The 21,071-nt window shown below is 37.4% G+C and overlaps 1 protein-coding gene across 1 annotated transcript in view; it reads left to right on the forward strand.

Annotated features, from left to right (window-relative positions):
- The window catches only part of LOC119780264 (FERM, ARHGEF and pleckstrin domain-containing protein 1-like), a 70,190-nt gene that overhangs the window by 18,086 nt on the left and 31,033 nt on the right, over positions 1–21,071 (forward strand). The window contains exons 3-5 of the mRNA XM_038280245.1: positions 19,178–19,282; positions 19,371–19,413; positions 19,535–19,613. Of these exons, the coding sequence (XP_038136173.1) occupies positions 19,178–19,282; positions 19,371–19,413; positions 19,535–19,613 (227 nt within the window). The remainder of the gene's footprint in view (positions 1–19,177; positions 19,283–19,370; positions 19,414–19,534; positions 19,614–21,071) is intronic.

Genomic DNA, 21,071 nt, shown 5'->3' on the forward strand with positions numbered 1-21,071 from the left:
GAGGAATTACTAATTAAGGGAGAGCAAACAGGCCAGATCATGACACCCTTCCCCTTATCTTAGTCTTTTCTTTCAATTAATTATTTAATTTTCTCCTTGGGTGTCTTCATCTGTGTTTCCTTGTGGTTTTAAAAAGTAGAAAAACAGAGAGAAACTAGAAACTAAACCCACCATGAAGATTTTTTTCTTTCTTTTTTTTTTTACTTCTTACTCAGTTTTTCAATGGATCTTTTATTCAAAATATTTTCCGGATCTCGCTTCAAGCCTCTGATGAAAGCCTCTTTTTTTTCTTTTTCTTCTGGCACTACTTAAGAGCTGTTGCTGAGATTGCAGTTAGTCGTTCTGTGCCAAATCTAAAGCACACACTTTTGGATCTATGGAGTCTGTGGAAACATTTAAGCTTTTTAGACTAGCTTGATGGAAAAAATGACACGCGCTTTTCAAAGATGCATGCAGTAGTCGATAGACTCTGTCTAAAGCAACGTCTTGATTAAACCTACAGATGTAGGTTTAAGTGAATAAATTGCATGAAGAATCCTCTTTATTGCAATGGCAGATATTTACATCCGATCGCAAAGCTTCACTTTTCCCAACCGCAGCGGCAGAGTCATCCAGCTATGTTGCTATAATTTATTTCCCACTCCATTATTCACAGTATGTCCAGAGCGAAGAGGCTGAACCAGCACAGAGCCACTGAAGGAAGCTGTCATCCTATGTCTGGCATTATATGCTGTGCTGCCTTCTATACTGTGCACAGGTGCTTTGGGAAAACTGGTGCTGCTATAATAAGAGTTGTTTCTATGGTAACCAAGATGAATGTGTTTTTTGCAGAGGACCTACATGTTTGTTTGGTTCAGATGTGGGTGAATTTGATTACCTTCTGATTTTCCCACTATTTTCTCATTTGGTAAATGAGGCACAGGACAAATATAATCTGCGTTTTTCGTAATCTAGTGACAGTCTTATACGGTTAGTTCACAGACGCCTTACAGCCCATGATGACATCTTTTTTGATCCCTGTTAAGCTCTTGACCCTGTGACTGAGCCGGCCCGTTTTCTTTGATCTCCTTTTTTGCATTTGATGGTGAAGTCCTCTCCAGAGAATGTTTGCCTCAGCAGCTTCGCTGCAGCTCTGCCACTCTTCAATGAATTATGAATTTCTCATTCAGATTCAGGGGGCTAATTAACATGTCGGAGCCGACCGGTGGTGTGGCATCTTGGGATTATCCTTATCCTACTGTGCCTTATTTTATTGCTCTGCTTTTGCTTCACCTTTGCTGCTCTCCTTTCCTAAAGTCCCGATGAGTTAAGGACTTATCTCCTGCCATGTTTGAGGACTAATTAAAACCAAATTTGCAGACTGAAGTCAGCTACTTGATGCATTTTTTTTAACATGTTAAATTCCTCTCAGCTGCATTTGTGCAGTCCACCTTTATGTCAACCTTTGGTTTAATTGAAGTTTGGACCTTTTTGGATGGACAGAAAACAAACGGGCAAAATGATTTGTGTGGATGTAGCACATATTTAAGAGGGGATTGAATCCTCTGAATTTTTTTTGTAACATTGCAGCCATAAATTTGAATTTCATTTATGTTGTATAGGAATAAAACTACCAGAAGCAATTCCTTGTTTTTCAAATGCAAGTAAAATGGCTTTTTTTGGGGCTCATTGTGGCTTTCAATCATTTTCTAGAGCCAGCTTTTGCTAAATGTGTCTCTACCACACACACTTAGAGACAAATTTGTTTAGTCCCCTACTCTTTTTAAATATGGCTTGGTCAGATTGGACGTTGCTTACATGTATGTGAACATATATTTTTAGGTCTCGGATCAAATCATCTGAATATGATTTGATCTGTGTAATTGTTTGAAGATTGAGCTTTAACTTGATATTGGAGTAAGTTTGTTTTTATTTTTTCAATATTTCAAAAGAAACTCATGTCTGAGTAATTTCTTCTAAGTAGTGTGAAGCAATAGCTTTAAATATATTTTATATTACACACTAGTGTGATGATGGGCCATATACATACCAATATATGTATTTAATTGGGGATGTACCTCCATAAAACCTTGGGATCATTTCTATATCCAGTATTGCTGTTAGAATAGAGTTCCTCTTGACTATATGAAAAACCAACCATATTCGTGACATTTAGGTCTGCAACTAACCATTAATCAACTAAAATGATTAATCTGTCAATTTTTTTTATTTTTTTATTAATGCATTCATTATTTGATAGCAAAAGGTCCCTTGAAGAAGACTTTTATGAAATGAAATCAGATGAAACTAAAACCTTTCCACTTGAGGAGTTTTGGATGGAGCATATTGACAGATGAAAAAGTTTTTTTTTTTATCTTAAATGCAAATGTTTACATTTATTTTGTACAATTTTGGTATAATTACTGCTCTAAGTGGGTGACTCTATCAGCTAAGATTCTCTAAACTCCAGGTGTGGGCTTTAAGGAAATTCTGGGTGGAGTCGCATTAATAAAGGGGCGGTTTGCAGGGTTTTAGAGCCTTATGTGCCATTTATTACTAAGACAATGTTTTATATCTAACATTATTGGGCTCTTTTGTTAATCTCTTACCACACAATGCAAGCTTTTTAGAGCAATGCTGGACCAGCATGAGAAAAACAAATTAGTTGTCTCTAATGAAAGAAATATGAATTTGTCTCCTTTTCTTCTTAGAGGATAAAAATTGATTCTGCAGGTTACATAGGAAGCTTCTTAAACCAGAACAGCTGTTTGTTAGTTTAAAAATAAAGAGTAGCAGACTGAACCAATGTACTTGTTACAAGTGTAGTAAGTACTGTGGTTTATTCTATATTTCCCAGGAGACAGGATAGTGCACAACATTTACTGAAATCTTTTCAAAAATATTTAACATTAATGACTCTATGGTTACCTACTTTTCAAATGTCCGGGAATATTCCACATGGGCGACACATTGTATTTTCCAGATGTTATGAAAGCTGTTAAACATTTTCTTTCCATTTTACAATTAAGTTCTGCTTTGTTAGTTATTTGCATAAAAGCACAACATAATTGTGTCAGAGTTTGTGGTTGTAGTGAGACTAAAGGTTCATAAGGTAAAACTGCTTGAGGCTCCAGTAACCTGGATACTATTCCATAGCTAAGGATGAATACCATCAAAACAAGAGTTTGTTTGCTAATCCGCGTGTCTTTACTTAGGCTCATTTTTTCCCTATCATTCTTTCCTTAGGAATGCGAGTGCCTTGTTGACCTCCGGAGCAGGAATCCCATGACTCTTGATTTCTTTATATCTAGTTGTGAAAGACCAAGAGCTTTTTGTCATTATCAAATCAATTGCGCTAAAGAATTTGTGGTCTTATTCCAACATATGAGTCTTAATCTTCCTCTCTTGATAACTTAGGAGTTGTTAGAGATTGGCAGTGCTGCTGCTGTGAAATCATTCATTCTTAGTTTTTGGCCAACTTTTGATGGATCCGTCCTGTTTGTGTCTTTATCGGGGACAGACATTGAATAAGGGCTCATCGATGTTAAATGCTGACCCAGCCTTCATTTAACTTCCATAAAGCGGTTCATCTCAGCTGGTGTATTACCATTAGAAATGTCATCAACTAACATTTCTACCTCGATAAGCAATATTAAAACAGATACTGGATACAATTTCTGGGAGTGCAGCTACCCATTTGTTAAGCCATGGGGTTCTTAAATGTAAACCCACAGATATTCCTAATTTGGTTCAAACTGTTTGCTGATTAAATTGCTGTTTGCTCTTTGTAATTTCTTTTTAAGCTCTGTAGTTCGCCTGTAACAATTACTAATGATGTATGCATATGACAGATTAACTGCAATATCAGTTAGTAGAACAACAGTTCTCACTTATACCTTAATCTTCTGAAAAAAAAAAAACAAGAACAAAAAAAACTGTCTTCCTGAGTTATGGTGTATGTTTCCCTAGAATAATAAATAAGATGGTTGCTGATGGATTCATACTTGGCAGCCTCTGAGTACAGCAGCCATGCTGCATATATGAGGTTGCCATAGAGATCTTTCCTAGTTAAAAAAAAATCCATCACGGTTCACTTAGTGCTGTGAGACTCCTAGCCCAGATTGCACCCACAGTCAGCGTCTCCAGGCTACTTTTAACCCCACAAACCTAAAAACACCTCTCTTATGCAACGAAACCCACATAGTGGTCGCTCATTCATTGCTTATGAATTGTCAAATCAGTCAGAGTGGGTGATTTTACTCTTAGAGCACTTAAACTCCAATACTATGACCCAGTATCTGTATTTTCAGGCTATGGTGTTCTTTAGAGACATTCTCAGGGTGTGGTGTTTGAGCTATTTAACTTGCAAAAATGCTGGTTTTGGTCAGAGTAGTTATAAGATTGTTATAAGTCAAATCAAGCTCTGCGGTGCACCTTAAATTACAGCAGAGATTAGTTAAAATTGTATATCAAATTCTCAAAGAATCCTAGCTGGCTGCTTCCAGTTCCCGTGGTGATGTTTGACCTGCAGTTGAGGGAAACGCTTCAGTGGCTTAAATTTCTTCTTTAACCCTGTTTGTTTGCTGGGTTGTGGCTTGTCTGCTAGTTTCTCCAACATGAAGCTTTAAATGTGAGATTTCAGATTAGGACAGTGTACGCTGCTGTGAAACTCAGGAGGAGGGAGTGATTTAATGGCCTGGAGGTTTAATCTGAGCTGCGTGAAATGTAGAAGGGAATGGCAGCAAATACCACAGCTCTTCAGGTTAGTTCTACAAAATGCATCTGAATGGAGTTTTAAAATGTAAACACAAATGTTCCAGAGAAGTCTAATGCATTTATAACCACTTTCTGAGTAACTAATTCAGAGCTGCTGTGCTTTTCAGATAAGAAGGTAATCTGAAGATTCTACCCAGAGGAAATTGGGTATAATGCCATGTCCTTCTATTCATGCTGCATGAAATGAAACAGATTCTTTATCTCTGTCCGGTTGACTTTATCAGGTCTTAATGAGAGAAATGTTCTGTTAAAGATCGTATACCTTTAAAAAAAATACTTTGTACAGATGGCACCCTGAGTGTTTCTCTTATTGAAACATCAAGAACGCAGACTTTAAGAGACGGAATTGGGTTGGGATCCCAATTTTAATGTTTCTGTTAGGCAAGATTATTCAATTAAAGTAGTGTTCAGAGAAACCAGCAGCACTCACTGCAAGGAGTTGATAAGAGAACATTCTTGTTTAAAACACAAATGTCTATATCCTATTGCAGTTAGGGTATTATATGGTTTGTTAAAAAAGCAAACGCTTTAAAGTTTGAATTGTAGATTAAGAGCAGTAGAAAAAACATTGATTTACTAATACCATAAAGCAAAGACAAAAAGAGTTGAACATTGAATTTGGCCATGTTAGTGATATGTATGGCTGGGTTTTGTGAAGAATTTCCTAGAGAATGTCAAATAAAATAACAAGAGCTCTCCTGTTAGTCCTGAAATCTCTCTTAATGCTCCTTCAGAGTTTGCCGTACTTGTTTGGAGTCAAGTATTACTATTAGTTTATCTGAGTAGCAAACAAAGATAACAAACAACAAATGTCACCACTGGAAAATATGTGGATTTGCAAACTCGTTTTGCAAAATTGGATTTGCAAAACGTATTAAAAAACCCTCTCCTGACAGTACAGCAGACAAATGAACATAAAGCAAATTTTTTTGCCTTTGCATATGCATAGCCAGTGTCACTCAATAAGTTGCTTTTCAGGAAAATTGTTTCACATTGACACTCAGCTATAGGTAGGTGGGACATGTAGAAAATACTTAGGCTCTACTGTTAAATCCTAAACGTCTGCAGACACTGCGCAGAGTTTACTCTACTGTTATTATATGCACAAGTGCCCCATATCCACTCTGTCAAATCTTTAGTGGGAGGCTTGAATAAATCCCCAGAATGAGTTCTCTGGTTTTTAACTGATACTGAAAATGGTTAACTAAGCCCTCTTTCAGTGTCCTCTTTAGTGTTGTTATTAGGGCTCGAATTGAAGGCAACAGGATTTTGGCTCAATTATTTTAGGTGTCAAAATGTCTTCTGGATGAACTCAGCGGCATTCGGGTTCCCTCCAATAAAGCCTGTTTGTGGTTGCCATGACCCCGATGATGTAAAATCAGGTTTACTGATGGGGGAAAAATTTGCTGCTTTTTTATTTCAAATGATCTGATAAGGATAGGAACCAGTTAAGGTTCAAATTGTCTGTTTGCTATCAGCTGCCAATGTATATGCATTGCTCATCCTTTCCTGCTTGAAATGAGCAATCCTGATCCAGAAAGTAAAAATCCTTTACATAGATTAGTTCAAAACAAGTCCTATAACACAGACGCGGACTATTACCCTGTTTTAAATGAAATGAATAAAGGTAAATTACCATAGCTCATTTTCATTTATAGAAAAAGTTGTGCAGTGGGTAGCACTGCTAGCTCCGGGGTTTGATTCCTGGCCCAGGGTCTTTCTGCATGGAGTTTGCATGATCTCCCTGAGCAGGTGTGGATTTTCTCCATTTACTCCGGCTTCCTCCCACTGTCCAAAAACATGACTATTAGGTTAATTGGCTTCTCTAAATTATCCTTAAGTGTGAGTGTGTGTTTGAGGTATTGTTTGTCCTGTTTGTCTCGGTGTTTCCCTGCAATAGGCTGGCAACCTGTCCAGGGTGGACCCCGCCTCCCACCCATTGACCAGCACCCCTCGCGACCCCAACAGGGATAAGCGTGACAGAAAATGGATGGAAATATGACCTGTAAAAGTTCTGGGAAATGATCTGGAGCACAAAATGACGTATTGCTACATAAACTGTTCGGGCAGTTACATGTACAACAAGAAAAAGGGAAAAACAGTGCCATGAGGATGTTTTTCTTGGTCAGGATAGCTCAGCCACAGATAAGACCTGCAGTCCTTGACTAAAATTTTAGATTTCTCCAAACAACATTACATCCTTGCCCCAAAAAATGTCCATCATACTTGAATGTTTTCATTGAGTAAAAATGAAACATATCATTTACCTAAAAATCCAGATGTGCCTACATGCATAGATACGGAGCTCTCTCATGCCTTTATATTTAGATATATTGCTGAACACTGGATGGCTTCAACAGGAGTGCTTTTTTAAACTCAAGGTGATTCCCTGGACGCTCTTAATCTTCCTTTCCTTGAAGTGACTGCTTGGTTCGAGGCTTTTGTCTTGACACCTGCATGTCCTGAGCTCAACTTTATTCTGACAAGGAAATCCCAGCTGGCTGACAAAGTGAATATTTGGTGCTTTAAATTAAAATAATTTCATACATACAGTATGGAATCTGTCCCTGCTGTCTCCTTTTCCATTTAACATAAATTCACATAAATCACATATTGATTGCTTTAGATTTTTAAACCAAATATGTGCAGAAATCTTTGACTGTAAATTAAAATATTTCCAGGATCTAATTTTGGGAATAAATTTGTTGACAGCAAGTGCACCTGAAGTGTTCACATAAGTTTTTCGACATTCCCTTACGGCAACCCTCCTCTGTGCATTTTCCTTACATCACAGGACTAAGGGACTGTGGATTTGCTCCTCTGTGGGATAAGTGGTTTAAAGCTAATCTCAAGAAGGCCGATTGATTGGCCTCACCAGCAGAGTAGCGTGCACAGCTGTCATTATTTATTACTAAGGGAGATTATAGCTAAAGGAACAAACGGCACCAACAAATTCTCCCTGGAGACCTGCCTGCTCTTAAACACCACACAAGCTCCTAAGTCTTATCTTTCTTTACAGCGGGTCCCTCTCCAGGAATAGCTGTGATGGTATTTGAGTGTTGACACTGTCAGCATGGTTAAGTTTAGTTCTGTGAACAGAATTTTACTGTAGGTGTTGCGTTAAAATCAGCATTTTTATTTGGTATTTATTAACTCAGACTGAGTTGTTTTAAATTCATGGATACTGTATTTGCATTTGGGTATTAAAGATCAGTAATGTTTTACAAAGGTAAACAATGTTTTTCTGTTCCTCTTAAATGGTGCTTAATCTACAAACAAGGAAAATAGTATGCTTTCTATTTTTTTTATTATTATAAATCATCTTTATATAGTTTCTCACTGAGAATAAGACTTAACTTTGTATAGCTATACCTAAGTAAATGTATTTATACTTTTCTTTAAAGAAAGTACAACTGACCAAAGTGCTGAACAGACTTTAAAGATTTTTGATCCTGCTCAAGGGTAAAGCTTAGATTTTTGTTTTTGCAGACATATCGAGCCGCTTAATTTCACATATAGGTGCTTTTAAGAAATTCACCTGCTCATGGTGATAACTTTTTTTCTAAATGCCTATATGATTTCTGATGTTTTTTTTTCATATTTTAGTCATTTTCTGTTCCTTTTATTTTATTTTTTGCTTTGAGCTATCAATCAGAGCAGAAAATAATGTTTATAAGTTTTTCTTGCTTTTCAGCGTACTGTAACTATCAGCCAAATATCCGTTGTGATCTTTTGTATCTGTTTTTTTTTTTACTTTTTCCCCTCCTGATCTTTCTATAGTTTACTTGTTTATTAATTGTCTGGCAAGTATAAGGACACACAGAATGCTGGTGCAGGACAGCTCCTCCCTGAATTACCTCATGATTTTCTTAATCTCTTCTTATTTTTATTCTGAAAAAACAGAAATTAACCCCTCCAATGCTGCTTGCCATTCAGTGGTAGACAGACCGGCCTTTTCACTGCTATCAGTTATCATTATAGTTATTGGAAATCTTTGTTTCCATAATAATAACTATGGGAACAAAGACTTGCTGGTTTTGCAACATGAAAGCAAGTCTGGGGAAAATCATTGAAAACTATATACTTGGAGTTTAACAAAAATTTGATAAATAAATAAAAAATTGCGAAAGATCCTATGATGCTCTCCACAACTTCCCCATCTTCCCGTAAAGTATAATACTGCCCACCTATAAGGGGTGACCTCTCTCTGAGAGCCACTGGAATACAGAGACAGTTGAATTATAAATATAAAAAGGGCTGCTACACGGCTAGGATGACACAAAAAGGCCACAAAAGAGGTTTTCTCTTATAGCAAAAAATGTCAAGTTTATTTTCAGTTTTTGCATATGGTTGAGTTGAATCTTTCCTTTTTTTTATGCACAGGTTTTAACTTAAAATGCCCATACGTTCTTTCCAACTAAAAGCTAGTGATTAGGGACTTTTAACTAAACTGCCTCTATGTTGCTCTGTTTCTCTTAATATTTCCTAAATGAGGAAGTGGTCATGTTGTGGTTCATAATGTCGCAGTCTAAAAAGGTATTTCCACATAGTGGCATGAGGCATTACCATACCACAGATATATAAATGTTTCCCCTGCCCTGTGCCTCATCTGGATCATGGATTCTTATCTATAGTTTCCCTCATTCCATCTCCATTTGTCATATTTTCTTAATTTCTACCGAGGCATAAATTATCGAAGTGTGTCTATGTTTTTTCTGGTAAAGTGTTGCATGAATCTAGAAAAGGAGAGACTTTATGAGGGTTTATTAGTCGGATTTTTTATAGCTACTTTCTGTTGTCTCCTTATTTTTATGCCTCAAAATATGCTGATGAAGGTTCTCAGTCATCCAGGTCAAAGTCATTCCGTAAAAATTCAAAAAATATCCACTGGACTTGGTTTTCAAGATCTTGAAAACCTGAAAATCTTGAAAACCAAGTCCAGTGGATATTTTTTGAATTTTTACGGTATGCCTCAAAATGATTTGTCTTTTTGAAATCACCTTACGTAGGCCCAGAGTATGTAGGGCAACTGAGTTTATTTCCCTGATACACTTTTTATTTTTCCAAAACAGGATTCAAATAATAGCTTTTATCTGAGTATAAGATGGATGTTACAGAAAAAAGTAAAAAAAATTCTAGATAAGGTTGAAAATTATGTTTCATCGAATAAAGATATTAGTAAAAAGCCTTCTTGAATTAAGAGGACATTGTTTTTCTATTATAGTTATGTTCTGTAGCCCAAGATAATGATGAATACTAATGCATCCCTTTTCCAAATCAGTGAAAGCACCTTTTCAGCATGTTTATTTAAATGAGGCTATCTGTGAAAGTCTCTTTCCTGGCCTGACCTTGTGGAAGCTCTGTGTCACAGTTACACCTAATTAAACTCTAAATTAACCTATTGATTGTCTGCACACTCAGAGCTGTACAAAATTCACTAGAGAGAGAGAGATGTCACTGAAATCCTAATTCAGGAGGTGGGTACTAAATATGAAGAAAAAGGCTCTTAAGACGTGATGCAAGTCCTCTATATTTAAAGCTGATTTGTTGCTCTGATTAGCTAAGAAACAAGCTAATTATGACATTAAGTGTTGAAGCAATTATAACGCGGCTCAACGCACCTGATTAATACGTATTTTATGTTAACCTGTGATAAATTGGTTGTTTTGCACCAAACTCTGGGCTTACTGAAATATGTCCAACATGTAATCATAGAGACAAATATTCACCGAGGCATTATAGTGCAAATAGTCTTCATTTGACAGCATTTGAATTTGTTTTTACACTTTGACCCAAATCCAATTTAGTCGTATTACACTAATCATTTGCCGGCATTTGAACAAAAGTAACAGGAAATATAGTTCTAAAATATGAAGTAGTAAAGGAATGACTTAGGGGCCTCTTAGAAAAATGGGTCAGATTGCAAATTTTATGTGGTGCATGTATATTTATTCTGCATCATTGTCTTTAGTAGTAATGCTTTGAAGTTAGGGCCTTTTGCATCATTTTCAGCTTTGCTGTACCTCAGAATCACTTTTTCACTTTAATTAGCAATTATGCCCAGTTGGACTTAATAATTTGCTTTCCAAACATGAATTTCCTTATGTCTAAATCCAGTATGAGAGTAAGAATTATTTTATTTATTGTGTAACATATTGGTATTGTTCCTAATTTGTATATTTATTTAAATAAGTGTCCATATTTTTAAGGTTTGCTTGAAATGACAAATGATAATTTAAATTGAAAGTCATTTATTTAGTTTGTTTAACTATAACAAAAATGACTTCTGTCATATTTGATAAAAAACAAATTTAGGGAACAAATTCCACAGAGAAGAGTCGTCACAATGAAAACAGTTTGGCCTCAGCTTGGGTTATGTAAATTTTTTATTCTGAAGATTATACGGTGGCCTGGAGGTTTAGACGATGTGTGAATATGTGATTTCACAGCAAATTTAAAAGGTCCTGTATACTCAAAAAATAGACAAGCTTCTGATTAGACCAGCAGAAAAAGCCACTTCATAAAGTCTATTTGAAGCACAATTGGGCTATTTGTCAATCTGTTGAAACTTAAGGGTAAAAAAACTATGGGCAAAGGAGCTTCTCTGCTTGTAAAGCTTTCTGAATCCTAAATGTAGGAGGTTTTAAAAATAAGTAAAGGAAAATACAAACAATTAAAAACAATGGATGCATGTTGCTTGAGGCAGTTCTAATGTTTTGGATATTGGAATAAACATGTTTTAATATTTTTGGGGAAAATAACCAGCCTTTAAAAATAACCAGAGTTTAAAACTCAAAGGACATGCTGTAAAAATGTTTCCCCCTCAACAATTGGCTAAGAAATGCTGAGCTGGTGAACAAAAACAACCTAGTTTCATGTGTTCTCTGATTGGTCGAATCTCTGCTTTGGTCTATGTATTGAAACAAACCTGTAAGCGTCCTCTGCTTTATTGTCCTGCATGTAACAGTTGGTGGCCTTTCCCCAAATGCGCTCAGCTCTACGCTGTTACATATTCAACAACACAACAGGACACTTAATTATCCTTTATGCAAAATCAATATGTTTCCAGCAGGCCTGAGCCTTGAGAACATGTTGAAGACAAACTAATGTGGGGAGAGTCAAAGAGAGGAAGGGGAGAGGCTTTGGTGAATCTAGAGGACATCATTTTCATGGTTGTCCTCTTAGACCCTACAGGCTGGCTTACTGTGACAGAACGACTCTGACAGCTGTGGCGGTCCAATCATCACTTTTTTATTTCAGTTTTTTATCGCTTTTCGCACCCATTCAATATTTCAGAAAATCTTTAAACAATGTTTTTCCTCTCTTTTAATTATTTATCTAAAAATGAATCTGCTGAGCTACTCTGGCATCCATCTGTATATTCACAGGGTTATCCAGAGGCTTGCCTCGCTCCTCCCATCCCTCTGTTAGCTTCGCTCAGCAGCAGAGTCACCCTGGGAACCTCTGCAGTGCATGACCTGAATCTCAATGAGCTTTAGCTGCAGCTGACCTCCATGTCCTGTCCCTCGGTTACAGCACACATACCTGCACTTACACAAACATCATGTGGAAACATTTTCACAGTACTTTAATGAATAGATCTTTGCTCAGAACTCTGTTGATCTCTACATATGTTTTTCATGAGTCAAAGAGGAACACAGTGTGGGAATACTCCAGCCGGCTACTGTAAACAGCTCTGTAATCTCAACCCCGCCCTCAGTGGCGGTAACAGAAAAGCCACGGTTCACTTAAAACTCTCCAAGAGTATTTCTGGGGTTTTCCACTGCCATGTCACATGAGCAGTGAACGTTTGACCCCTTTACTCATATCCCCAAGATAAAAGTCAAGAAGGGTTCCTATGAAGTATTTAAAAAAGGGATTTGGTCATTTTCTAAATCTGGATAAGTATTGGGAAATAACAAATTAAGGAAACATGTTTAAGCCTTCGCATTTTATCATATTTCCAAAGAAGTAACCTGAAATTCTGGAAACTATAGAGGATTTTACCCTTCTTTAAAGTGAGACAACATCCTTCACTTTTGCCTTGCCATATCATAACTGAGGTTTTATCATATTCATTTTACCAATTTGTGACATTTTTGTTAAAAAACACACCTTAAAAACAGATCTCAAAGTTTGCATTCCCATTGAGATATTTAAAGAATAATGAAAAGAGGCATTAAAGATGTAGGAATGGGTTCAAAAGGAACTTTTGTTGTTTTCTTTGGATGTTAGAGTGTGAGATAAAGACTTTCTTCTGACCAATATAACAGGAAGGTAATCAAAGTGCTGCACAGTTGCTCTTTTTAATGCTTTTAGGTTTCAGTCTTTGTTATTTTGCATGTAAGTTTTGTAAATTCTTTTGTAAATTTTGTAAATTTGAGTTTCAATAAGGAACCACATTACCAAGAAAATCAACCCAGAGACTTAAGATGTTCCCTAGCGCTAACCATGCTAGGAAAATACCAAGATATTGGAATATTATTTTGTTGTAGATTATAAAGAGAAAAAAATGTGATTTAAGTAATTTTGATCTAATATATTTGCTCAGACCAGATTTGACAAATTCGTTACAAATTAAACCAAAAAAAGGATATACTGTTTTCTAGATACCTAAAAAAGCTTTGAAATAGGCCCTTTACCACATTGGACAATTAAAGGGTAATTTAAGCAACCTAACTTTTCATGATTTGGGGAACCTAAAACCCTCCTTTTCTCCTTCTTGGTCTCCATCCAGCAAACACATACGGCACTAAACGTGCATCTCACGCTCAAACATAATCCTCCAGAGAAGCGTTGAACTGCAAATAAAGAAATTAAGCTACCTGTCTAGCATAATTACAGCCTGTTTTGAGTCCAAATCTAGTCAGAGGTGGTTCAGGAAAACTGGAGTGCGATGTGCCAAAATGTCTGCTGGCCTCCTAGTTGCACAGAGCAGGACAGAAAGAGACTGAACAAACTGGTGAGAAGGGCCACTTCTGTCCTGGGCTGCACTCTGGACTCAATGGAGGAAGTCGCTGAGAAGAGATTGCTGTCCAAGCTTGCATCTATCATGGACATCTCTCTCCCCAAGCACCAGACTATAGAGAACCTGAGCAGTTCCTTTATTGAGACTTATAAACCTTGTTTATAATAAGGTGAGCTACTGCAGGCATTCATCCCTGCTAACATCATACTTTACAATGCGGCACTATAACTGCAATAACTTGTGCAATAACTATTATGCAATCACTATGTAATAACCTGTGCAATAACTTATTTATACTGAATACCCTGTGCAATAACTATATATATATAATACCCTGTGCAATAATCTGTAACAGGATATGACAAGGATGTGACAAGAGAATTTCTCCTTTGTGAGATCAAGTCTATCTTGTCTTCTTTGGGGACTGTTATGCTCAGGTCTCTCTTTGTCTTCTAGGCTTTTTAGCTGTGTATGCAATGATGGGCAGTTCCTGCTTATTTATAAAATAAAAAAGGATTGGGCTTTCTAGATAGTACAATCATTCAATTAGTTATTATTATATACTTCAAGTAATTAAACATTGTATAAGATTTTTCTTTTTATATCGCACAAAAAAAAAAAGAAAAAATAATCATGTATAGAGTATTCTGTAAAACTATGGGGTTTTTAAAACCTGGATTGCTTCTAACCAGATTAGCTTTTTTATTTGTCTCTAAAAATGGTTATCAGGTTTCACAAAAGGTTTTTACTTCGTTCTCCTTTTCTTTGTTCCTTTATTTGAGTCAAACAGTCATTTGATCTAAAGCGCAGCTGAAAACTGCCCGCTGGGATGTGACACATTCATGGTCTGTTACACTATAAATGCACCAGCATGAGCTACGTGGGCAGCATAGCTGGGAGACGGAAACACTTCAATAGATCACTGTTTTAATCCATCAGTCTGTCAATTATCTATTTAGATTTCCTTCCTTCCTTCCTTCCTTCCTTCCTTCCTTCCTTCCTTCCTTCCTTCCTTCCTTCCTTCCTTCCTTCCTTCCTTCCTTCCTTCCTTCCTTCCTTCCTTCCTTCCTTCCTTCCTTCCTTCCTTCCTTCCTTCCTTCCTTCCTTCCTTCCTATATTTTTCAATCACTGTCCTTGTACTTTAACTTTAGGGTTTAGAAAGACAGAGCTGTAGAAATCTGAGTCAGAGAGGGAGTAGAGTTTCCACATGAAAATTGAGTGGAAACCCTAAATAACCCCCTCCCCCCTTTGCTGTCATTGTCAACTTCTGCTTCTGAAATTCACCACACCCGAATTATTAAAGGATACCTGACTCCCTTTGTTCTATCATTTTATCTGGCGTCTATGAGCCTTGGCCGTCTGTTTGCCACCCATGGCACCACCCCCGATAGTCAGAACCAAGGTTTGTATAGAACTGCCGGCTGTGGGTTATTTTGGGTGAAGTGGAGCATGCTAACTATTTCTGGAGGGCGGAGTTGAGGGAGAACACAGCTACTTCACACCTGACCTTTACTGTTTTGTTGGTTTTGTCTTGCATTTTAGTAAGCTCCAGTCTTTAGGACGAGGGAGAGATTTATTTTTTTTTGGGGGGGGGTGATACCCTGAAGAGGAAAGCATAGACATTGCTGTCATCTTCATTTACCCATCGTCTGTCAGCCTGAGTATGCAGAGGTCAGCGTAGCGATGCAGACACGTGTAAACACTGGTGCAGTCTGGGTTAAAACATAATTGGGCCAGACAGACGCTTCCTGCACGTCTGCTGACTCGGAGTGCGTCATCTCTGCCTGGAACTTACTGATCCAATGAAAAACATGAAACTGTAATGCTTTTATGGATAAAGGTCATGCCGATGGAGATTGCCGACATTTTGTTGCAGACGTGGCAAAGAATATCATCTGCAGAGAGTGATTTATCCATAGAGAATACAACCTTTTGGCTGAAACAGGCAGGGAAAGATGTAAAATATTACAAATATAATATATTTCTTTGACAAAAAGTCCCATTAATCAATTTGTCAATAATTTGTCAGGGACTGTGATTGAAAAGAGATTTCAGAATTTCAGTTTGTCGCCAATAAGAAGAGTCAAAGGTCTTGATGTTTTAGTTTATTTCATATTTTACTCAAGATTTAATATCCTGGGTGGGAGGTGGGGTTGGACATTTAACGTAAATTGTTCTGTAAAGTCTGAATGAGCAAATTTAATTAATTTGCCTTGTTTATGGCTCCACTGACCCAAATTAGCTGCAATTCTTTCTCAGCTGTACAAATGCTGGGGCTCTTGGGGATTTTAGTGGTGTTCAGTTCAAACACAGAAGGCCAGTTTCATTTAATATGTGTCTCCTCATGTGGAAAAAAAAAAGAGCCAAATACTGCTGCTATACTCTGTAAAAATGAATCACCTATTCAATAAAAAGGAATATGAGCGAATTGTTAAAAGGTTTATTATTTTTTCTCCAATATAAAGCAAATAACATCAACCGTTTTTTAGGTGTTGCACCTGTAATGGCCAGTAATCTGTAGCCTCACGGAAATCCCCCAAAACATTCGGTGCTGTTCCACTCTTATGCTATTAAAGTAAACTCATACACTCTAAAGATTTATCATGCTTACAGATTATGAAAAGCTAAAATATAATTATGCGCTGCTCAGCTTAAATCAGCCTCTGGATAACATGTCTCTGCTGGACAGGTTGGTCATTTATAACCATTCTGGAACATTTTTTATGGCTAGACATGAGAGCCTCGAAGAGAGACGTTTTTTTCTTCTTCCCTATTCTATTTAGCTTGCGTTAAATGACTGAAACCTGCAACACAGAATTTATTCTGGCTCCTGTTTGCCTGTCACACTTCTGTGTGTGTGTGTGTGTGGACCATTGATATCTTTCTCTGCAGCGTCTGTCATTGATTCTATGGCCATATCCTAACAGCTTGCTCTCAGTTAGTAAAAAATAATAAATAAATAAAAAACCCTGTGCAAGCATGAAAAAAGAGGAGGTTGTCCTTTTTGGGGGAAGGTTTTCCACTTACAGATGAGGATGTATAATCACTTTCACTAAGCTGACAGAGCTTAAGTTTTTATTCTTCAAGCAATGAAAGAAACACAGACAACATCATTTAAACTTTAATCCCACAAACCCCCTTCAGCTGTGTTAGGGAATATCTTGTTGTAGCATGCACCTCAGCATGTCCCTGTCATTTCCTGTAAATGCTACTTCCCTGAAACATAGTTAGGTACCTCTCTGGATCAGTTTCCAAGCCGGGAGGGACTGCTTCTGCAAACACTGACATTCTGTAACTGAGATATGTTCTGCTCTGGTGCAGACCAGTCACGAGGAAGCAGCCAGGCAGAAGGGTTTCTGTTGTGTGTGGCTGTGAGACCCGAACCATTTCTGGGTGTCTAACAGAAATCTGTGGGGAGAAATCTATGGCTTTAATGTGATCTAATGTGGGGATGGTTCTCTTGTGTCTGCAGCAAACTTTTCCGATTTGTGTGTTTGCCGAGAAGGGTGCAGTTAAGTTGCTCATCAAAGTGTTTAAGTGTTGATTGAGAAGAGACAGAGGCGGTCAGGGAGACTTTTTATCCCACCCTGATATGGTTTCCAGCTCAGTGGCTGCTGGGCTCTAAGCAGCTGCAGCTTTGACACTGAAAATCCAGATCAAAGATGAGGTCCAGCCCATCCCCTCTGGCTGCAACATGCATGATGGAAACTTATTCACGGCAGAGTTTCTGAACACTTCTTTGGAAGCAGAAAGACTAGCAGAGACATTTGTGATAAAGAACTTGACCATTTATTACATAAAATTGGTTTTTGATGCAGGATTTTTTTGGACTTTGTAAATGTAGTCATCACGTTTAAATGTTTCAAGAGTTGTCATGTAGTCTACAAATGTCTTTGTATTTTTCATTGTGTTGTTTGATATAAAAAGGACATATGTGGTAAATCAGAAGCAACCAGACTTTTGCCTCATTGTCTGAAGACATTTGGACAGCTACTTTCAAGCATCACCTAACCCTGCCTCACATGACATTACATGAGCATTCTCATCATGATTCAGGTGACCAAGTTAATAATTTGCAACAACAGCCCCGCGTGGTAATGGTTGAGATGTTGTTAAGCATCAAACTTTGAATGTGACTGAAATCAGGGCTTCAACTACATATTGTTCAAGTGTCAGCCACTGGATTTGAATGATGGTGCATTCCAGTTACCCTACCAATAGTTGCAAAGTCAGAATTTTTAGGACCCCAATATGACAATGGCAAAGAAAGCTGTTGTAGTTCCTCTTATGAGTTTTATTTTAAGATATGCTTTCCACAGGCAAAATAAAGTTTTAATTTGTTTCAATTAGAGTTTCAGCCAACATCTAACTTTGATTTTAGGACACACACCTACAAATGTGTCTTGCAAAATAGACATGTTTTTCATCACATTGTACTGTTGTAGATGCAAGGAACTGCCATATTGGATCTGAGTCTAGTAGATCTGTTCCCATTAGGGTCGGGCAATTAATTGCATTTGCAATATAATCGCGATTTAACAAAATGTAATTTTCAAGTGGCAGAGGCTCTAAATTTTACTCGCATTACATTGAACAAAAGTAAGACACTAAATTTCTCACTCCAGCCCTTTCAGTGGCGGTGATGTACTTAATGTGGTTTTGCTGCCACAAAAAAGTTATAGAGACTTGCAAGTAGTATGCAGTTGATGTACCACTTTTTCACACAAAGGTTACAGTAAAGTCCTGCAACAATGGACTATGAACAAGCAAGACTTCAAAATACTTGAAAGCCTGGGGTGAAACATCCGCAATTTCCGCTTTTTCAAAATACCTCAACAAAGTCAAAATCATCCAGTTCGGCCACAGATCTAGTTGGAGTTACACTTCCATTTTATTGGTCCCTTCCAGCATAGCTCTTGCTGGATAATTGTAGAAAATATCTAAAGCTTTAAACATCGTCTTATTATTATATGTTATATTATCCACGCTGCAAAAAATAAAATCTGAATAAGTAATTTTTTCCTGAATTGAGGAGGAAAGTAGAACACTTAACCAATGGAACAATGTAATTTACACTTAAAATAATTAAACATATCAAGTGCATATTACGTAATTATCTTGTTTTAAGAGTAAAAAATCTCCCATTGGCAAATCATCTTATTTAGCTACTCAAATCAACTTAATTTAAGATATTATTTAATTATTTCCTGATCGTCTTTGCATTGAAATGTTCAAATCTGACTGATCTGTCACCTTCATTTGTTTGCTAATATTGTCTAACTAACCTTTAGTGCAGTTTAGGGTCCAAACATTTTAAATATTTCATCATCAACAAAATATAAGATGTGGTTAAGCTTGCAAAGGGATCCTGAGACTGAAAGATTGAAACTGTAAAACGGACATTTGCCTTTGGTGCTTTGTGTTAACTGTTGTCTAACATGTTTTTGTTCACAGCAAAAAGCTTCAGGCAAGGTGCTATTTGACATGGTGTGCTCCCACATGAATCTGATTGAAGGTGACTACTTTGGCCTGGAGTTTCAGAACCACCAAAAGATGACGGTGAGAAAACTGAAGTACAGCTTTGTCTTAATACTGTCAGATTTCTTTCGCTTAGCTCCTTAGATGAGTCTCTTTTGTTCTTCTGCAGGTTTGGTTGGACCACATCAAACCGATTATTAAGCAGCTTCACCGTAAGTGTCTCAATATGCCGTTGAGTCTTGTTCTAACCATGACTAACAACTGAGTAAAAGTACTGCATAATATCCTTTTGAAATGCAAATGCTCTTTTATTAATAAATCCGTTCCACACAGGACCCAAGCACACGGTCCTGAGGTTTAGTGTGAAGTTTTTCCCACCTGACCATGCACAGCTGCAAGAGGAGCTGACAAGGTGAGCTCCTCTCCAGATCATCTAACTCTCGTTATCTGTGGGATGTCTTTGTCTTCCACTCGGCGCAAAGACGTACGTTGTATACATGTCTGTGGAATGATCTCTGCTGGGACTGAAGCATAAAAGAAACATGGGCCTCGACTCCCTGATGATTTATTACCCTTTCTAGTTTATAGGATTCAAATGCCATGGCTGCCATGTCGCTGGTTTAGCCCTCTGGAGATTAGCCTGGTGGAGCTAATGGTTTTCTGCTCCTTGTTTAGCTCTGGATGGGCTGCATGCTTCTTAATGAACACAGAGAAGTATTAAATGTGCAACAGATGGCTTGCAAAACATACATCAGGAAAGATTTTATACAGATGTCCTTCTATTCATTTATATTTTTTCATTAATAAATGTATTGCAAATTACTCTCATGGTACGTCACTGATTGACAGCTTAAAATTTAAGAATCTCTGTTCCAAAGAGCCTAAGAAACCCCGTCATTAGGTAGAGATAGGTGGAAATGTGTTGGTTTAATAAAAAGGTATTAAAACCTATCAAATTATCTGATATTTTGAAAGCAAGAAATTTTGAAACTTTTTTATCCTTTAAACTGATGCATATTCCTGGCCGTATTAAGGCTACGTTCATACTGCAGCTTAAAGTTATGCAAATCACTTGTTTTTTTTATGCAAATATGCGACCTGCTCATTACAGTCTAAACAACACAGATCAGATTTTTTCTTTTTCTTTTTTTTCTTCAAATGCATCTCAGGCCACTTGGCTATGTGGTCCTAAATCCGATACGCATCTAATCTTTTCAAATAGGAACTGTGTTTGTACCTCCAGGTTGCATTCATTCAACCTTTATGTTATTAATACTAGACAAACGTGACTTTTCTGCCTCCTGCTATGCTGAAGCGGAAAGAAAAGCAAACAGCCATGGTGGCTGATATTGCAGAGAGCAGTCAGTGGAGATAAGGCGAGGTTTCTGATGTTATTAATATTTGGAGGGATAGCTCTATGCAGGTCATTTTGTGTTGTGATTTATTTTTTCTTTAAACCAATATTGTGATTTTGATTTTATTCTTATTGGCCTCTGCACTCACCACAAGCATGTAGATGTTTTATTAAAGGAATTTTAGGAAGGATGAGAGAAATGATACTACTATTGACACTACTGGCACTGTGGGTAACTGCAGCCACCAGCCAAGCACCATGTCAAGCAAGTCTTCTACTACAACGACAATGGGGGCGAGCAGGCAGCGTCAATTGACGTCAGATCCATAGGACCGTGCGTTGAATTATTCCCCGACTTTCAGTGTATTATGGAGCACACAGCTTATTCAAGGCAATAGAGAGATACGTGGGTGGGCTCTGTGGTTGTGGTTTTTAATGCTTCATCAGACGTTAGCATTATTAAATTGGACATGCATGTATTATTCCACAATTCCTTCCCTTAGTTCATTAAACTTG

This window comes from Cyprinodon tularosa, unplaced genomic scaffold (assembly GCF_016077235.1).
Source record: "Cyprinodon tularosa strain WSP-4 unplaced genomic scaffold, ASM1607723v1 ctg158, whole genome shotgun sequence".
Lineage (NCBI taxonomy): Eukaryota > Metazoa > Chordata > Actinopteri > Cyprinodontiformes > Cyprinodontidae > Cyprinodon > Cyprinodon tularosa.